Genomic DNA, 21,615 nt, shown 5'->3' on the forward strand with positions numbered 1-21,615 from the left:
CCGTGGGACGTCCTCGTCACGCCGCTGGTACCTCACGGCTCGCGCGACTCTCACCACGAGAGAGTCTCCGGCTTTGGAGACGTCGAAAGGTATGGGAGGGGTGGGGTGTCAGGTTTCACCACATCTCTCTAATCGATTACACTGGTCAACACACATTTTTCTGGCATAAGGTATTCCAACGGTTGTAAGGTAATTTTGGGGTGCCGATTCCAAAGCTGGTATCAGTTTTTGTCGATCACATCAGGTTTTTGAGATGTCAAATATTGCATTTTCAATTAAAACTGCAGAAGAAAAATATTAAATAAATGTGGATATCTACATAAAATGATATTATAAACACACTATCCTAAAAATACAGCACCATATTTTAACACTAAAGCAGTCACTGACTCGCAACAACTTGCAATCATAAGTGACAGAGTTAATTTCGGGTAAAATCAATGAAAATGGGGTATGCCGATAGCATAAAAATGAGATGTGATAGAGCAAATCTGAGATCAAATTTAGAATCAGCACACCTGAAATTAGTCTAAAACAGCTGTAAAAGTCCAGGCCAGAAAAAAATGTTTTTTTTTTGTTGACCAGTGTTGTTGTTGTTGACCAGTGTTATTTTCAATATTCCCGCGTCGTCTGTGGATTTTTTTCCCCGTCTGACATCATTTCTCCTCCACGTTTGTTCGGATTTCTCAGCAGATTTCTCCGCCGTTGTCTCCGGATCACTCAGGACTTCCCGCGTTTTTTATTCCCACTAGAATTGAAACTCCTAGAGATTTCTCCACCCGCCCTCCTCTCTCTCTCTCTCTGTCTCTCTGTCTCTCTGTCTCTCTGTCTCGACGGATCACTCAAGATTTCTCAATTTCGCAGGAGAAGGACTTGCTGCTCAAGACAATTCGAATCGTCCGTAAAAATACTCGACCGACGGCCGCAGTCTACTGCTGTGGACTTTGGTCGTTGTCTTTAAAGCATTTTCTTATGAAGCTAACAAACCACTCGTTAAACGAAACTATTTTTATTTTACCAGCTAAGGCCACAACTGAGCCATGTAGCTCTTTTTCAGAAGCGACCTGGCCACAAACGATAGCTCAACGAAGTGGCTTAGCGTCACGTGGACATTTATAGCAGAAGCCGAATACTCTAAACGCGTGATTCTAAACGCAGAGGGGAAAAACCGGAGGACCCGGAGAAAAATCCACACGGCCACTTGGAGAACACCTCATATTCAATTGCAAAGACAGCTGTCGGGATCGAGATCGAACCCACGACCTCCTGCATACCAGGCGAGGGAGATAACATCTCCTAGCCGCCGTGGCACCCCATTGCCAGGCCACAGGCTTTCCACTCTCGCCATCAACCGCTGCTCCTCAACAACACTCGGCCCGAGTGAGATTTCCCGGGTGAGATTTCCCGAGTGAGATTTCCCGAGTGAGATTTCCCGGGTGAGATTTCCCGAGTGAGATTTCCCGAGTGAGATTTCCCGAGTGAGATTTCCCGGGTGAGATTTCCCGAGTGAGATTTCCCGAGTGAGATTTCCAGAGTGAGATTTCCCGGGTGAGATTTCCCGAGTGAGATTTCCCGAGTGAGATTTCCAGAGTGAGATTTCCCGACCGCAGTCGAAATTCCCAGACGGAACGGAGATTTTCGACGCAAACGATTGGTAAGACAGTCTATGCAATCTAAGCGAATACGGCGATTCGCTTAGATTGCATAGACTGTCAATCAAACCGCCGGACCTCTCTTTACGATCGACACACGACGATGAATCGAGTTTCGCTATTATATTAGGTCCGTCCCGTCCGCCCGTGAGTTTTTGCAGCGGTACGTTCGGGGTCCTAGTTCGGGCGTTGGGAGACGGACGCACTTCCACCAGTCAATCGGAAACAAACTGGATCTCTTCCCTGCAAACTTATCCGTTTTCCTTTTCTTGCCGTAATTAACAAGTACAGCCAGTGTTTCAGACTCTGTCTACTCGACAGACCTGCTCTCCACCTGAGGACGGCTGCTTGCGTTGTGGCCGAAACGTCGTGAGAATTATTTTATTATGTTTTATTTTTATTATTTTATTATTTCCATTCTACGTGACTTTACCGAAAGAACCAAGAAGATGAATCCCTGCAGTCACGAAAGCTTTAAATCGAAACACGGTGTTAGTTGCATTCCTGAAGGGTTACGGGAAAAATCGTGAATAAATACAGGGCAAAGCACAGTCCGCGATCACACGTGAGATGCGCAGGCAGGGCCGAACAGAGACCGGGGCGTGCGGGTAGCGTCTAGAAGCATCCAGCAGCATCCCGCCTTGTGCGATGCTGCGTCGACACAGCCGTACGACCGCTTAATCTACTCGCGTGACGTAGTTCCGTTCGCTCGATCTCGTTGTATTCAATTTGCATTCATGGTGAGAGGCGCTGCACTTTGCGACTCAACGAAAGCGCGAATATTAAACGTATAGAAATGTATCGTTATTGATATTATTGTCATTATTGAGTCAACTACAGTCAACGCATTCTGGACGCAGGGAACTAAGCGGATGTTCTGCCGACGCACGATTGTCACCTCGGGGTGTCAGCAGAAGCTTTGTCTTTGTCTCAAGGGTTCAATCGAGGAATTGAATGCAGTATTCGACCGAACTAACTTTGCGGGGTTTAAATTACAAAAAACTATTTAAATTCTAAATCTCGGCCGACGGAAGAGGCGAGCGAGGTGTGCAAATGAAAGCGTAGTGGATTCGCTAATCGAGATGTCATCGTTGTGATCTAACAATTGAGATTTAACCGAACCAAGAAAATCGTTCGTTGGCACGAGTCGCCGGGGTCAGAGTTCGTTTCCCGCGCGGTCGCGGCTGGGAGGTCAGAGACGTGTTGGGGGGGGGCAGGGGTGTGAGAAGACGAGTCACGTGCACGACACCACCACCACTGCAACAACGACAATGACAACAACAACCAGCAGGCCACCACCACCACCACCACGAACGACACCAATAATAGCCAGGGCTTAATTTCAGCCGGAACTGTTTGGGGCTCTGGAAACATAATTTCCTCGCCCGCTGTTGTGAGGGGGGGCGGGGAGCGGGGGTGGGGTCTAAGGTGGGGGGGCTGGAGGGGGGGAGGGGGGAGTGGGGGTGGGGTCTAGGGTGGGGGGGCTGGAGGAGGGGCGGGGAGCGGGGGTCTCGGTATAGAGTGGGGGATGGGGGGAGTTGGGGTGGGGTCTAGGGTGGGGGGGGGGGGCTGGAGGGGGGGAGGGGGGAGTGGGGTCTAGGGTGGGGGGGAGGGGTGGTGGGGTCTAGGGTGGGGGGGAGGGGTGGTGGGGTCTAGGGTGGGGGGGGGGGCTGGAGGGGGGGAGGGGGGAGTGGGGTCTAGGGTGGGGGGGAGGGGTGGTGGGGTCTAGGGTGGGGGGGAGGGGTGGTGGGGTCTAGGGTGGGGGGGGAGCTGGAGGGGGGGAGGGGGGAGTGGGGTCTAGGGTGGGGGGGAGGAGGGGTGGGGTCTAGGGTGGGGGGGGGAGCTGGAGGGGGGGAGGGGGGAGTGGGGTCTAGGGTGGGGGGGAGGGGTGGTGGGGTCTAGGGTGGGGGGGGAGCTGGAGGGGGGGAGGGGGGAGTGGGGTCTAGGGTGGGCTGTAGGGAGGGTGGGGTCTAGGGTGGGGGGGGGCTGTAGGGAGGGTGGGGTCTAGGGTTGGGGGGGCGGGAGGGGGTGGGGTGGACGGGGGGGGGGGGGGGTGGAGGGGAGTGGGGTCTAGGGTGGGGGGGGCTGGAGGGGGGGTGGGGGGGGAGTGGGGGTGGGGTCTAGGGTGGGGGGTGGGGGGGAGTGGGGTCTAGGTTGGGGAGGGGTGGGGAGGGGGGGAGGAGGGGGGGTCTAGGGAGGGGGGTGGTGAAGGAGTCATTCCGGGTTTGGTGGTTGGGCTATTGGGCGGCCCTGAAAATCATTTTGTGGAGAAGTTAAGCCCTGCGGGTAGGCAGCGTCCCACTCGCCAAGTCGGCGGGGTCAACGGCGATCGGGGTCACCGGCGATCGGGGTCACCGGCCATCGGGGTCACCGGCGATCGGGGTCAACGGCGATCGGGGTCAAGGGCGATCGGGGTCAAGGGCGATCGAGGTCAACGGCGATCGGGGTCAATGGCGATCGGGGTCAATGGCGATCGGGGTCAACGGCCATCGGGGTCACCGGCGATCGGGGTCAATGGCGATCGGGGTCAAGGGCGATCGGGGTCAACGGCGATCGGGGTCAACGGCGATCGGGGTCACCGGCGATCGGGGTCAATGGCGATCGGGGTCAAGGGCGATCGGTGTCAACGGCGATCGGGGTCAACGGCGATCGGGGTCAAGGGTGATCGGGGTCAACACAGGAGGAGGAGCAGGAGCAGGAGGAAGCGTGAGGAGAGCAAGAGAGCCGCGGCCACCTCCTCTATGGTGCCTATGCCAATGGCGCTGCCTCTGCGTCCGTGCTTTGCGGGGCTCTTCCCTGGAACGAGCAACGACTGACAGGGGGGCAAGAGGGGGGGGGCAAGAGGGGGGGGGGCAAGAGGGGGGGGGCAAGAGGGGGGGGGCAAGAGGGGGGGGGGGCAAGAGGGGGGGGCAAGAGGGGGGGGGGGGGCGCGGTCGGGGGCGAGACGCGCGGGTTAGGGGGTGCGTGTCCACTTGCGATTGTGTGTCTGTGTGTCTGTGTGTGTCTGTGTGACTGTGTCTGTGTGTGTCTGTGTGTCTGAGCGGTGGTGAGTGAGCGGTGGTGAGTGAGCGGTGGTGAGTGAGCGGTGGTGAGTGAGCGGTGGTGAGCGTGTGAGCGGTGGTGGTGAGCGGTGAGCGGTGAGCGAGCGGTTCCGCCACTCACGATGCCGGCGGCCCTGGCGCTGCCGTCGCTCACGCTGTGGCTGATGAGCGGCGCCCCGTGGCTGGAGGACGAGGCCAGGGTGGCCGCCCCACCGAGGGGGGCCACGCCACCACCGGCCCCCCCCGCCGCGTTCTGCTTCTTCACCGCCGCCCCCATGGCGTCCATCGACTGGCTTCGCCCGCGGATCACTCGCTGAGGCCGCGGAGGCAGACGGAGACAGAGAGACAGAGAGAGACAGAGAGAGACCGAGATAGAGAGGGAGGAGGGAGGAGGGAGACAGAGAGAGACAGAGAGAGAGGGAGGACAGAGAGAGAGACAGAGAGAGAGAGACCGAGAGAGACCGAGAGACAGAGAAAGACAGAGAGAGAGGGAGGAGGGAGAGAGACAGAGAGACAGACAGAGAAGAGACAGAGAGAGGCAGAGAGAGACAGAGAGAGACCGACACACAGAGAGAGACAGAGAGAGACCGACACACAGAGAGAGACAGAGAGAGACAGAGAGAGAGAGAGAGAGACAGAGAGAGACATATACCGAGAGATAGGCAGAAACAGTGAGAGAGGGAGAGACAAAGACACAGAGACACAGAGACATGAAACTCAACTATTGGACGATGTTTATTTTACCAGCTACCTGGCTATCACCAAATGCTAGCTAAACAAAGTGGCACACCGCCATAACGACCAAATTTACAGCAGCCAAAGACTCGAAACGCGTCACGTTCAGTCTAAATGTGGAGGGGAAATCCGGAGGATCCGGAGAGAAATTCCACGTGACCACGGGAAGAGAGACGCCGCAAACTCCAAATACACAGCAGCAGTAGCCAGGGTCAGGGTCAGGATGGAACCCACGACCTCCTGTACACCAGGCGAGGTGGTTAACATCTCAACGGGGTGAGAGAGAGACACGCAAACTACAAATATACAGCAGCAGGCGTCAGGGTCGGGATCGAACCCACGACCTCCTGTACTCCAGGCGAGGTAGTTAACATCTCACCACCATTTTGGATCCAGCCGGAACCAAACCGGAACCAAGCCGGAACCAGTGTCTCTCTGTGTTTCTCTCTGTCTCGCCCTCCCCATCCCGTCCCTCCACCCCACACCGCATACACACCGGGGAGAAGACATCGGACGCGGTACCTTGAAGGACTCGAGAAAGCCACCGCCACCACCACCGCCACCACCGGTGCCGGTGCCAACGCCGCCACCGCCGGCGCCGTTCTCGGCGCGGTCCTCGTCCCCGGGGCCCCCGGGCAGGCCCAGCACGGCCTGGCTGCGGCGTGCCAGCTCCTCGTGCAGCGTCTCCAGCAGCGCCGCGCGCGTGCGCTCCTGTGCACGCAGACGCAGACGCACACACGCACGCGCTTAGACACACACACACAGGCACGCGCACAGACACACACACACAGACACACACGTAGACACACACGCAGACACACGCACAGGCACGCGCACAGACACACGCAGACACGCACACACAGACACACACGTAGACACACACGCAGACACGCGCACAGGCACGCGCACAGACACACACACAGGCACGCGCACAGACACGCACACACAGACACACACGTAGACACACACGCAGACACACGCACAGGCACGCGCACAGACACACGCAGACACGCACACACAGACACACACGTAGACACACACGCAGACACGCGCACAGGCACGCGCACAGACACACACACAGGCACGCGCACAGACACGCACACACAGACACACACGTAGACACACACGCAGACACACGCACAGGCACGCGCACAGACACACGCAGACACGCACACAGACACACACGCAGACACGCACACAGACACGCACACAGACACACACACAGACAGACGCACAGACACAGACACGCGCGCAGATACCCACACAGACACGTACTTAGACATACACACAAACACGCGCACAGACACACACAGACACGCACACAGACACACGCAGACACAGACAGACACACACACGCACAGACACAGACACGTACTTAGACACACACACATACACGCGCACAGACACACACAGACACGCACGTAGACACACACATAAACACGCACAGACACAGACACGCACGCAGACACACGCACAGACACGCACGCACGCACAGACACAGACACGCACGTAGACACACAGACACACGCACAGACACACGCACACGCACAGACACGCACGCAGACACACGCACAGACACACACACACACAGACACACACACAGACACACACATAGACACACACACACACACAGACACACACACAGACACACACACACAGGCACACACGCAGACACACACACAGACACACACACACACACAGACACACACACACACGCAGACACACACACACAGACACACACACAGACACACGCGAGCAGCCCTCTACGTGGGTGCGACGCAGCGACCGCCGGAGCGAACATCCGACGGTACGACGACCACACGAGCGAGTGATTGACCGACTGACTAACCAGCTTACGAAGTGACTGACTGACCAACTGCCCGACTGACTGAGCGACTGAATGGCAGACCAAACGTCTGGCTGACTGACAATTGAACAAACGAGCGAGTGACGGACCAACTTACGGACGTGCTGACTAACCAAAAAACCGAGCATCTGGCCGACTGATGACATGACCGATCTGCTTCCAGAACAACCTGACTGACAAAGCGACCAACGGATCGAACATCCAACTGACAATGACAATAACGACGACGACGACTTGAACGTACCGTGAAGCGTGCGAACCGCGAACGCGGTGCAGCGACTTTCGGGCCACGGACCGCGGTAAATGTCCCGGCCAACGCGTGGCCGGGGCGGAAGCCAGCAGCCCGGACGGAGGGGTACACCGGGCGTGGTGTGACGTGGTGTGACGTGGGCGTGGTGTGACGTGGTGTGACGTGGGCGTGGTGTGACGTGGGCGTGGTGTGACGCGGGCGTGGTGTGACGTGGTGTGACGTGGGCATGGTGTGACGCGGGCGTGGTGTGACGCGGGCGTGGTGTGACGTGGTGTGACGCGGGCGTGGTGTGACGCGGGCGTGGTGTGACGTGGGCGTGGTGTGACGTGGTGTGACGTGGGCGTGGTGTGACGCGGGCGTGGTGTGACGTGGTGTGACGTGGGCATGGTGTGACGCGGGCGTGGTGTGACGTGGGCGTGGTGTGACGTGGTGTGACGCGGGCGTGGTGTGACACGGGCGTGGTGTGACGTGGGCGTGGTGTGACGTGGTGTGACGTGGGCGTGGTGTGACGTGGTGTGACGTGGGCGTGGTGTGACGCGGGCGTGGTGTGACGTGGGGGGGGTACCTCGAGTTTGGCAAACTTGTCGGCGCGGTAGCAGGCGTGCTCGGCGTTGATGAGTTTGGTGAGCAGGAACTCGCGAAATTCTTCCCCCTGAAGTCGGAGCGAGTTCAAAGGTCGGAGGTCAACGCGCGTTGGGGGGTCATGCGGGGGGTCACACGAGGTCGCGTGGGGTCACGCAAGATCACATGAGGTCACGCGCGTGACGTGGGATGACTCAATGAGGGGGAGGTGAGAAACGTACACGCGTGTGAATGAGTTGAGAAACGTACACACGCGTGTGAATGAGTTGAGAAACGTACACACGCGTGTGAATGAGTTGAGAAACGTACACGTGTGTGAATGAGTTGAGAAACGTACACACGCGCGTGTGAATGAGTTGAGAAACGTACACGCGCGCGTGAATGAGCTGAGAAACGTACACACGCGTGTGAATGAGTTGAGAAACGTACACACGCGTGTGAATGAGTTGAGAAACGTACACGTGTGTGAATGAGTTGAGAAACGTACACACGCGCGTGTGAATGAGTTGAGAAACGTACACACACGTGTGAATGAGTTGAGAAACGTACACACGCGCGTGAATGAGTTGAGAAACGTACACACGCGCGTGAATGAGTTGAGAAACGTACACACGCGTGAATGAGTTGAGAAACGTACACACACGTGAATGAGTTGAGAAACGTACACACACACGTGAATGAGTTGAGAAACGTACACACGCGTGAATGAGTTGAGAAACGTACACACACGTGAATGAGTTGAGAAACGTACACACGCGTGAATGAGTTGAGAAACGTACACACGCGTGAATGAGTTGAGAAACGTACACACACACGTGAATGAGTTGAGAAACGTACACACGCGTGAATGAGTTGAGAAACGTACACACACGTGAATGAGTTGAGAAACGTACACACGCGCGTGAATGAGTTGAGAAACGTACACACACGTGAATGAGTTGAGAAACGTACACACACGTGAATGAGTTGAGAAACGTACACACGCGCGTGAATGAGTTGAGAAACGTACACGCGCGTGAATGAGTTGAGAAACGTACACACACGTGAATGAGTTGAGAAACGTACACACACGTGAATGAGTTGAGAAACGTACACACACGTGAATGAGTTGAGAAACGTACACACACGTGAATGAGTTGAGAAACGTACACACGCGTGTGAATGAGTTGAGAAACGTACACGCGCGTGAATGAGTTGAGAAACGTACACGCGCGTGAATGAGCTGAGAAACGTACACACGCGCGTGAATGAGTTGAGAAACGTACACACGCGTGAATGAGTTGAGAAACGTACACGCGCGTGAATGAGTTGAGAAACGTACACGCGCGTGAATGAGTTGAGAAACGTACACACGCGCGTGAATGAGTTGAGAAACGTACACACGCGCGTGAATGAGTTGAGAAACGTACACGCGCGTGAATGAGTTGAGAAACGTACACGCGCGTGAATGAGTTGAGAAACGTACACACGCGCGTGAATGAGTTGAGAAACGTACACACGCGTGAATGAGTTGAGAAACGTACACACGCGTGAATGATTTGAGAAACGTACACACGCGTGAATGAGTTGAGAAACGTACACACGCGTGAATGATTTGAGAAACGTACACACGCGTGAATGAGTTGAGAAACGTACACACGCGCGTGAATGAGTTGAGAAACGTACACACGCGTGTGAATGAGTTGAGAAACGTACACACGCGTGAATGAGTTGAGAAACGTACACACGCGCGTGAATGAGTTGAGAAACGTACACGCGCGTGAATGAGTTGAGAAACGTACACACGCGTGTGAATGAGTTGAGAAACGTACACGCGCGTGAATGAGTTGAGAAACGTACACACGCGCGTGAATGAGTTGAGAAACGTACACACGCGTGAATGAGTTGAGAAACGTACACACGCGTGTGAATGAGTTGAGAAACGTACACGTGTGTGAATGAGTTGAGAAACGTACACACGCGTGAATGAGTTGAGAAACGTACACACGCGTGTGAATGAGTTGAGAAACGTACACGCGCGTGAATGAGTTGAGAAACGTACACACGCGCGTGAATGAGTTGAGAAACGTACACGCGCGTGAATGAGTTGAGAAACGTACACACGCGTGTGAATGAGTTGAGAAACGTACACACGCGTGAATGAGTTGAGAAACGTACACACGCGTGTGAATGATTTGAGAAACGTACACACGCGTGTGAATGAGTTGAGAAACGTACACACGCGCGCGAATGAGTTGAGAAACGTACACACGCGTGTGAATGATTTGAGAAACGTACACACGCGTGAATGAGTTGAGAAACGTACACACGCGCGTGAATGAGTTGAGAAACGTACACACGCGTGTGAATGAGTTGAGAAACGTACACACGCGTGTGAATGAGCTGAGAAACGTACACACGCGCGTGAATGAGTTGAGAAACGTACACACGCGTGTGAATGAGCTGAGAAACGTACACACGCGTGTGAATGATTTGAGAAACGTACACACGTGTGAATGAGTTGAGAAACGTACACACGCGTGTGAATGATTTGAGAAACGTACACACGCGCGTGAATGAGTTGAGAAACGTACACACGCGTGTGAATGATTTGAGAAACGTACACACGCGTGTGAATGAGTTGAGAAACGTACACACGCGTGTGAATGAGTTGAGAAACGTACACGCGCGTGAATGAGTTGAGAAACGTACACACGTGTGAATGAGTTGAGAAACGTACACACGCGTGTGAATGAGTTGAGAAACGTACACGCGCGTGAATGAGTTGAGAAACGTACACACGCGTGAATGAGTTGAGAAACGTACACACGCGCGAATGATTTGAGAAACGTACACACGCGTGTGAATGAGTTGAGAAACGTACACACGCGCGAATGATTTGAGAAACGTACACACGCGTGCGAATGAGCTGAGAAACGTACACACGCGTGAATGAGTTGAGAAACGTACACACGCGTGTGAATGAGTTGAGAAACGTACACACGCGTGAATGAGTTGAGAAACGTACACACGCGCGCGAATGATTTGAGAAACGTACACACGCGTGAATGAGTTGAGAAACGTACACACGCGCGCGAATGAGTTGAGAAACGTACACACGCGTGAATGATTTGAGAAACGTACACACGCGCGAATGAGTTGAGAAACGTACACACGCGCGCGAATGATTTGAGAAACGTACACACGCGTGTGAATGAGTTGAGAAACGTACACACGCGCGTGAATGATTTGAGAAACGTACACACGCGTGTGAATGAGTTGAGAAACGTACACACGCGCGTGAATGAGTTGAGAAACGTACACACGCGCGAATGATTTGAGAAACGTACACACGCGCGAATGATTTGAGAAACGTACACACGCGCGAATGAGTTGAGAAACGTACACGCGCGTGTGAATGAGTTGAGAAACGTACACACGCGCGAATGATTTGAGAAACGTACACACGCGCGAATGAGTTGAGAAACGTACACGCGCGTGTGAATGAGTTGAGAAACGTACACACGCGCGTGAATGATTTGAGAAACGTACACACGCGCGAATGAGTTGAGAAACGTACACACACGTGTGAATGAGTTGAGAAACGTACACACGCGCGAATGATTTGAGAAACGTACACACGCGCGAATGAGTTGAGAAACGTACACGCACGTGTGAATGAGTTGAGAAACGTACACACGCGCGAATGATTTGAGAAACGTACACACGCGCGTGAATGAGTTGAGAAACGTACACACGCGCGTGAATGAGTTGAGAAACGTACACACGCGTGAATGATTTGAGAAACGTACACACGCGTGTGAATGAGCTGAGAAACGTACACACGCGTGTGAATGAGTTGAGAAACGTACACACGCGTGTGAATGAGCTGAGAAACGTACACACACGTGAATGAGTTGAGAAACGTACACACACGTGAATGAGCTGAGAAACGTACACGCGCGTGAATGAGCTGAGAAACGTACACACACGTGAATGAGTTGAGAAACGTACACACACGTGAATGAGCTGAGAAACGTACACGCGCGTGTGAATGAGCTGAGAAACGTACACACACGTGAATGAGTTGAGAAACGTACACACACGTGAATGAGCTGAGAAACGTACACGCGCGTGAATGAGCTGAGAAACGTACACACACGTGAATGAGCTGAGAAACGTACACACGCGTGTGAATGAGCTGAGAAACGTACACACACGTGAATGAGTTGAGAAACGTACACACACGTGAATGAGTTGAGAAACGTACACGCGCGTGAATGAGCTGAGAAACGTACACACGCGCGTGAATGAGTTGAGAAACGTACACACGCGTGTGAATGATTTGAGAAACGTACACGCGCGTGAATGAGTTGAGAAACGTACACACGCGTGTGAATGATTTGAGAAACGTACACGCGTGTGAATGATTTGAGAAACGTACACGCGCGTGAATGAGTTGAGAAACGTACACACGCGCGTGAATGAGTTGAGAAACGTACACGCGTGTGAATGATTTGAGAAACGTACACGCGTGTGAATGATTTGAGAAACGTACACGCGCGTGAATGAGTTGAGAAACGTACACACGCGTGTGAATGAGTTGAGAAACGTACACGCGCGTGAATGAGTTGAGAAACGTACACACGCGTGTGAATGAGTTGAGAAACGTACACACGCGCGTGAATGAGTTGAGAAACGTACACACACGTGTGAATGAGTTGAGAAACGTACACACGCGCGTGAATGAGTTGAGAAACGTACACACGCGCGTGAATGAGTTGAGAAACGTACACACACGTGTGAATGAGTTGAGAAACGTACACACGCGTGAATGAGTTGAGAAACGTACACACGCGCGTGAATGAGTTGAGAAACGTACACACGCGCGTGAATGAGCTGAGAAACGTACACACGCGTGAATGAGTTGAGAAACGTACACACACGTGAATGAGTTGAGAAACGTACACACACACGTGAATGAGTTGAGAAACGTACACACGCGTGAATGAGTTGAGAAACGTACACACACGTGAATGAGTTGAGAAACGTACACACGCGCGTGAATGAGTTGAGAAACGTACACACGCGTGAATGAGTTGAGAAACGTACACACGCGTGAATGAGTTGAGAAACGTACACACGCGTGAATGAGTTGAGAAACGTACACACGCGCGTGAATGAGTTGAGAAACGTACACACGCGTGTGAATGAGTTGAGAAACGTACACACGCGCGTGAATGAGTTGAGAAACGTACACACGCACGTGAATGAGTTGAGAAACGTACACACGTGTGAATGAGTTGAGAAACGTACACACGCGCGTGAATGAGTTGAGAAACGTACACACGCACGTGAATGAGTTGAGAAACGTACACACACGTGTGAATGATTTGAGAAACGTACACACGCACGTGAATGAGTTGAGAAACGTACACACGTGTGTGAATGAGTTGAGAAACGTACACACGCGTGTGAATGAGTTGAGAAACGTACACACGTGTGTGAATGAGCTGAGAAACGTACACACGCGCGTGAATGAGCTGAGAAACGTACACACGTGTGTGAATGAGTTGAGAATCGTACACACGTGTGTGAATGAGCTGAGAAACGTACACACGTGTGTGAATGAGCTGAGAAACGTACACACGTGTGTGAATGAGCTGAGAATCGTACACACGCGTGTGAATGAGCTGAGAAACGTACACACGCGTGTGAATGAGCTGAGAAACGTACACACGTGTGTGAATGAGTTGAGAATCGTACACACGTGTGTGAATGAGCTGAGAAACGTACACACGTGTGTGAATGAGCTGAGAATCGTACACACGCGTGTGAATGAGCTGAGAAACGTACACACGCGTGTGAATGAGCTGAGAAACGTACACACGTGTGTGAATGAGCTGAGAATCGTACACACGCGTGTGAATGAGCTGAGAAACGTACACACGTGTGTGAATGAGTTGAGAATCGTACACACGTGTGTGAATGAGCTGAGAAACGTACACACGCGTGTGAATGAGTTGAGAATCGTACACACGTGTGTGAATGAGCTGAGAAACGTACACACGTGTGTGAATGAGCTGAGAAACGTACACACGCGTGTGAATGAGCTGAGAAACGTACACACGCGTGTGAATGAGCTGAGAAACGTACACACGCGTGTGAATGAGCTGAGAAACGTACACACGTGTGTGAATGAGTTGAGAAACGTACACACGCGTGTGAATGAGCTGAGAAACGTACACACGCGTGTGAATGAGCTGAGAAACGTACACACGTGTGTGAATGAGCTGAGAAACGTACACACGCGCGTGAATGAGTTGAGAAACGTACACACGCGTGTGAATGAGCTGAGAAACGTACACACGCGTGTGAATGAGTTGAGAAACGTACACACGCGCGTGAATGAGTTGAGAAACGTACACACGCGTGTGAATGAGCTGAGAAACGTACACACGCGTGTGAATGAGCTGAGAAACGTACACACGCGTGTGAATGAGCTGAGAAACGTACACACGTGTGTGAATGAGCTGAGAAACGTACACACGTGTGTGAATGAGCTGAGAAACGTACACACGCGCGTGAATGAGTTGAGAAACGTACACACGCGTGTGAATGAGCTGAGAAACGTACACACGCGTGTGAATGAGCTGAGAAACGTACACACGCGCGTGAATGAGTTGAGAAACGTACACACGCGTGTGAATGAGCTGAGAAACGTACACACGCGCGTGAATGAGTTGAGAAACGTACACACGTGTGTGAATGAGTTGAGAAACGTACACACGCGTGTGAATGAGCTGAGAAACGTACACACGCGTGTGAATGAGCTGAGAAACGTACACACGTGTGTGAATGAGCTGAGAAACGTACACACGTGTGTGAATGAGTTGAGAAACGTACACACGCGTGTGAATGAGCTGAGAAACGTACACACGCGTGTGAATGAGCTGAGAAACGTACACACGTGTGTGAATGAGTTGAGAAACGTACACACGCGTGTGAATGAGCTGAGAAACGTACACACGTGTGTGAATGAGCTGAGAAACGTACACACGTGTGTGAATGAGCTGAGAAACGTACACACGCGTGTGAATGAGTTGAGAAACGTACACACGTGTGTGAATGAGCTGAGAAACGTACACACGCGTGTGAATGAGCTGAGAAACGTACACACGCGTGTGAATGAGCTGAGAAACGTACACACGTGTGTGAATGAGCTGAGAAACGTACACACGTGTGTGAATGAGTTGAGAAACGTACACACGTGTGTGAATGAGTTGAGAAACGTACACACGCGTGTGAATGAGTTGAGAAACGTACACACGCGTGTGAATGAGTTGAGAAACGTACACACGCGCGTGAATGAGTTGAGAAACGTACACACGCGCGTGAATGAGTTGAGAAACGTACACACGCGTGTGAATGAGTTGAGAAACGTACACACGCGTGTGAATGAGTTGAGAAACGTACACACGCGTGTGAATGAGTTGAGAAACGTACACACGCGCGTGAATGAGCTGAGAAACGTACACACGCGTGAATGAGCTGAGAAACGTACACACGCGTGTGAATGAGTTGAGAAACGTACACACGCGTGTGAATGAGTTGAGAAACGTACACACGCGTGAATGAGTTGAGAAACGTACACACGCGCGTGAATGAGCTGAGAAACGTACACACACGCGTGAATGAGCTGAGAAACGTACACACGCGCGTGAATGAGTTGAGAAACGTACACACGCGCGTGAATGAGCTGAGAAACGTACACACGCGCGTGAATGAGCTGAGAAACGTACACACGCGTGTGAATGAGCTGAGAAACGTACACACGCGTGTGAATGAGCTGAGAAACGTACACACGCGCGTGAATGAGTTGAGAAACGTACACACGCGTGTGAATGAGCTGAGAAACGTACACACGCGTGTGAATGAGCTGAGAAACGTACACACGCGCGTGAATGAGCTGAGAAACGTACACACGCGTGTGAATGAGCTGAGAAACGTACACACGCGTGTGAATGAGCTGAGAAACGTACACACGCGCGTGAATGAGTTGAGAAACGTACACACGCGTGTGAATGAGCTGAGAAACGTACACACGCGCGTGAATGAGCTGAGAAACGTACACACGCGCGTGAATGAGCTGAGAAACGTACACACACGCGTGAATGAGCTGAGAAACGTACACACGCGCGTGAATGAGCTGAGAAACGTACACACGCGCGTGAATGAGCTGAGAAACGTACACACACGCGTGAATGAGCTGAGAAACGTACACACACGCGTGAATGAGCTGAGAAACGTACACACGCGCGTGAATGAGCTGAGAAACGTACACACGCGCGTGAATGAGCTGAGAAACGTACACACACGCGTGAATGAGCTGAGAAACGTACACACACGCGTGAATGAGCTGAGAAACGTACACACGCGCGTGAATGAGCTGAGAAACGTACACACACGCGTGAATGAGCTGAGAAACGTACACACACGCGTGAATGAGCTGAGAAACGTACACACACGCGTGAATGAGCTGAGAAACGTACACACGCGCGTGAATGAGCTGAGAAACGTACACACGCGTGAATGAGCTGAGAAACGTACACACGCGTGTGAATGAGCTGAGAAACGTACACACGCGTGTGAATGAGTTGAGAAACGTACACACGCGTGAATGAGCTGAGAAACGTACACACGCGCGTGAATGAGTTGAGAAACGTACACGCGCGTGAATGAGCTGAGAAACGTACACACGCGTGTGAATGAGTTGAGAAACGTACACACGCGTGAATGAGTTGAGAAACGTACACACGCGCGTGAATGAGTTGAGAAACGTACACACGCGTGAATGAGTTGAGAAACGTACACACGCGTGTGAATGAGTTGAGAAACGTACACACGCGTGTGAATGAGTTGAGAAACGTACACACGCGCGTGAATGAGTTGAGAAACGTACACACGCGTGTGAATGAGTTGAGAAACGTACACACGCGTGAATGAGTTGAGAAACGTACACACGCGCGTGAATGAGCTGAGAAACGTACACACGCGTGTGAATGAGTTGAGAAACGTACACACGCGTGAATGAGTTGAGAAACGTACACACGCGTGTGAATGAGTTGAGAAACGCACACACGCGTGAATGAGCTGAGAAACGTACACACGCGCGTGAATGAGCTGAGAAACGTACACACGCGTGTGAATGAGTTGAGAAACGTACACACGCGTGTGAATGAGTTGAGAAACGTACACACGCGTGAATGAGTTGAGAAACGTACACACGCGTGAATGAGTTGAGAAACGTACACACGCGCGTGAATGAGCTGAGAAACGTACACACGCGTGTGAATGAGTTGAGAAACGTACACACGCGTGAATGAGTTGAGAAACGTACACACGCGCGTGAATGAGTTGAGAAACGTACACACGCGCGAATGAGCTGAGAAACGTACACACGCGTGTGAATGAGTTGAGAAACGTACACACGCGCGTGAATGAGTTGAGAAACGTACACACGCGCGTGAATGAGTTGAGAAACGTACACACGCGCGTGAATGAGTTGAGAAACGTACACACGCGTGTGAATGAGTTGAGAAACGTACACACACGCGTGAATGAGTTGAGAAACGTACACACGCGTGTGAATGAGCTGAGAAACGTACACACGCGTGTGAATGAGTTGAGAAACGTACACACGCGTGTGAATGAGCTGAGAAACGTACACACGCGTGTGAATGAGTTGAGAAACGTACACACGCGCGTGAATGAGTTGAGAAACGTACACACGCGTGTGAATGAGTTGAGAAACGTACACACGCGTGTGAATGAGCTGAGAAACGTACACACGCGCGTGAATGAGTTGAGAAACGTACACACGCGCGTGAATGAGTTGAGAAACGTACACACGCGTGTGAATGAGTTGAGAAACGTACACACACGCGTGAATGAGTTGAGAAACGTACACACGCGTGTGAATGAGCTGAGAAACGTACACACGCGTGTGAATGAGCTGAGAAACGTACACACGCGTGTGAATGAGTTGAGAAACGTACACACGCGTGTGAATGAGTTGAGAAACGTACACACGCGTGTGAATGAGCTGAGAAACGTACACACGCGTGTGAATGAGCTGAGAAACGTACACACGCGTGTGAATGAGCTGAGAAACGTACACACGCGTGTGAATGAGCTGAGAAACGTACACACGCGTGTGAATGAGTTGAGAATCGTACACACGCGCGTGAATGAGCTGAGAAACGTACACACGCGTGTGAATGAGTTGAGAATCGTACACACGCGTGTGAATGAGCTGAGAAACGTACACACGCGCGTGAATGAGCTGAGAAACGTACACACGCGTGTGAATGAGCTGAGAAACGTACACACGCGCGTGAATGAGTTGAGAAACGTACACACGCGTGTGAATGAGTTGAGAAACGTACACGCGCGTGTGAATGAGCTGAGAAACGTACACACGCGTGTGAATGAGTTGAGAAACGTACACACGCGTGTGAATGAGTTGAGAAACGTACACACGCGTGTGAATGAGCTGAGAAACGTACACACGCGTGTGAATGAGTTGAGAAACGTACACACGCGTGTGAATGAGTTGAGAATCGTACACACGCGCGTGAATGAGCTGAGAAACGTACACACGCGTGTGAATGAGCTGAGAAACGTACACACGCGTGTGAATGAGTTGAGAATCGTACACACGCGTGTGAATGAGCTGAGAAACGTACACACGCGTGTGAATGAGCTGAGAAACGTACACACGCGTGTGAATGAGCTGAGAAACGTACACACGCGTGTGAATGAGCTGAGAAACGTACACACGCGTGTGAATGAGCTGAGAAACGTACACACGCGTGTGAATGAGCTGAGAAACGTACACACGCGCGTGAATGAGCTGAGAAACGTACACACGCGTGTGAATGAGTTGAGAATCGTACACACGCGCGTGAATGAGCTGAGAAACGTACACACGCGTGTGAATGAGTTGAGAATCGTACACACGCGTGTGAATGAGTTGAGAATCGTACACACGCGCGTGAATGAGCTGAGAAACGTACACACGCGTGTGAATGAGTTGAGAAACGTACACACGCGTGTGAATGAGTTGAGAATCGTACACACGCGCGTGAATGAGCTGAGAAACGTACACACGCGTGTGAATGAGTTGAGAATCGTACACACGCGCGTGAATGAGTTGAGAAACGTACACACGCGTGAATGAGTTGAGAAACGTACACACGCGTGTGAATGAGCTGAGAAACGTACACACGCGTGTGAATGAGTTGAGAATCGTACACACGCGCGTGAATGAGTTGAGAAACGTACACACGCGTGAATGAGTTGAGAAACGTACACACGCGTGTGAATGAGTTGAGAAACGTACACACGCGTGTGAATGAGTTGAGAATCGTACACACGCGCGTGAATGAGTTGAGAAACGTACACACGCGTGTGAATGAGTTGAGAAACGTACACACGCGTGTGAATGAGTTGAGAAACGTACACACGCGTGAATGAGCTGAGAAACGTACACGCGCGTGAATGAGCTGAGAAACGTACACACGCGTGTGAATGAGTTGAGAAACGTACACGCGTGTGAATGAGCTGAGAAACGTACACACGCGCGTGAATGAGCTGAGAAACGTACACACACGCGTGAATGAGCTGAGAAACGTACACACGCGTGAATGAGCTGAGAAACGTACACGCGCGTGAATGAGCTGAGAAACGTACACACGCGTGAATGAGTTGAGAAACGTACACGCGCGTGAATGAGTTGAGAAACGTACACGCGCGTGAATGAGTTGAGAATCGTACACACGCGCGTGAATGAGTTGAGAAACGTACACGCGCGTGAATGAGCTGAGAAACGTACACGCGCGTGAATGAGTTGAGAATCGTACACACGCGTGAATGAGTTGAGAAACGTACACGCGCGTGAATGAGCTGAGAAACGTACACGCGCGTGAATGAGTTGAGAAACGTACACGCGCGTGAATGAGTTGAGAATCGTACACACGCGCGTGAATGAGTTGAGAAACGTACACGCGCGTGAATGAGTTGAGAAACGTACACGCGCGTGAATGAGTTGAGAAACGTACACGCGCGTGAATGAGTTGAGAAACGTACACACGCGTGAATGAGTTGAGAATCGTACACACGCGCGTGAATGAGTTGAGAAACGTACACGCGCGTGAATGAGCTGAGAAACGTACACGCGCGTGAATGAGCTGAGAAACGTACACACGCGCGTGAATGAGCTGAGAAACGTACACACGCGTGTGAATGAGTTGAGAAACGTACACACGCGTGTGAATGAGCTGAGAAACGTACACACGCGCGTGAATGAGCTGAGAAACGTACACACGCGTGTGAATGAGCTGAGAAACGTACACGCGCGTGAATGAGCTGAGAAACGTACACACGCGCGTGAATGAGCTGAGAAACGTACACACGCGTGTGAATGAGCTGAGAAACGTACACACGCGTGTGAATGAGCTGAGAAACGTACACACGCGTGTGAATGAGTTGAGAAACGTACACACGCGCGTGAATGAGCTGAGAAACGTACACACGCGCGTGAATGAGTTGAGAAACGTACACACGCGCGTGAATGAGCTGAGAAACGTACACACGCGTGTGAATGAGTTGAGAAACGTACACACGCGCGTGAATGAGCTGAGAAACGTACACACGCGTGTGAATGAGCTGAGAAACGTACACACGCGCGTGAATGAGCTGAGAAACGTACACACGCGTGTGAATGAGTTGAGAAACGTACACACGCGTGTGAATGAGTTGAGAAACGTACACACGCGCGTGAATGAGCTGAGAAACGTACACACGCGTGTGAATGAGTTGAGAAACGTACACACGCGTGTGAATGAGCTGAGAAACGTACACACGCGCGTGAATGAGTTGAGAAACGTACACACGCGTGTGAATGAGCTGAGAAACGTACACACGCGTGTGAATGAGCTGAGAAACGTACACGCGTGTGAATGAGTTGAGAATCGTACACACGCGTGTGAATGAGTTGAGAATCGTACACGCGTGTGAATGAGTTGAGAAACGTACACACGCGTGTGAATGAGTTGAGAATCGTACACACGCGCGTGAATGAGTTGAGAATCGTACACACGCGTGTGAATGAGCTGAGAAACGTACACACGCGTGTGAATGAGTTGAGAATCGTACACACGCGTGTGAATGAGCTGAGAAACGTACACGCGTGTGAATGAGTTGAGAAACGTACACACGCGTGTGAATGAGTTGAGAATCGTACACACGCGCGTGAATGAGTTGAGAAACGTACACACGCGTGTGAATGAGTTGAGAATCGTACACACGTGTGTGAATGAGTTGAGAAACGTACACGCGCGTGAATGAGCTGAGAAACGTACACACGCGCGTGAATGAGTTGAGAAACGTACACACGCGTGTGAATGAGTTGAGAATCGTACACACGCGCGTGAATGAGCTGAGAAA

At 52.0% G+C, this 21,615-nt stretch overlaps 1 protein-coding gene across 1 annotated transcript in view; it reads right to left on the reverse strand.

The window, feature by feature from the left end:
- LOC144945079 (rap1 GTPase-activating protein 1-like) overlaps positions 1-21,615 on the reverse strand; it is a 151,891-nt gene that overhangs the window by 5,527 nt on the left and 124,749 nt on the right. The window contains 4 exon segments of the mRNA XM_078873322.1: positions 4,387-4,464; positions 4,815-5,006; positions 5,951-6,139; positions 8,111-8,197. Of these exon segments, the coding sequence (XP_078729448.1) occupies positions 4,387-4,464; positions 4,815-5,006; positions 5,951-6,139; positions 8,111-8,197 (546 nt within the window).

This window comes from Lampetra fluviatilis, chromosome 36, assembly GCF_964198595.1.
Source record: "Lampetra fluviatilis chromosome 36, kcLamFluv1.1, whole genome shotgun sequence".
Taxonomy (NCBI): Eukaryota; Metazoa; Chordata; class Hyperoartia; order Petromyzontiformes; family Petromyzontidae; genus Lampetra; species Lampetra fluviatilis.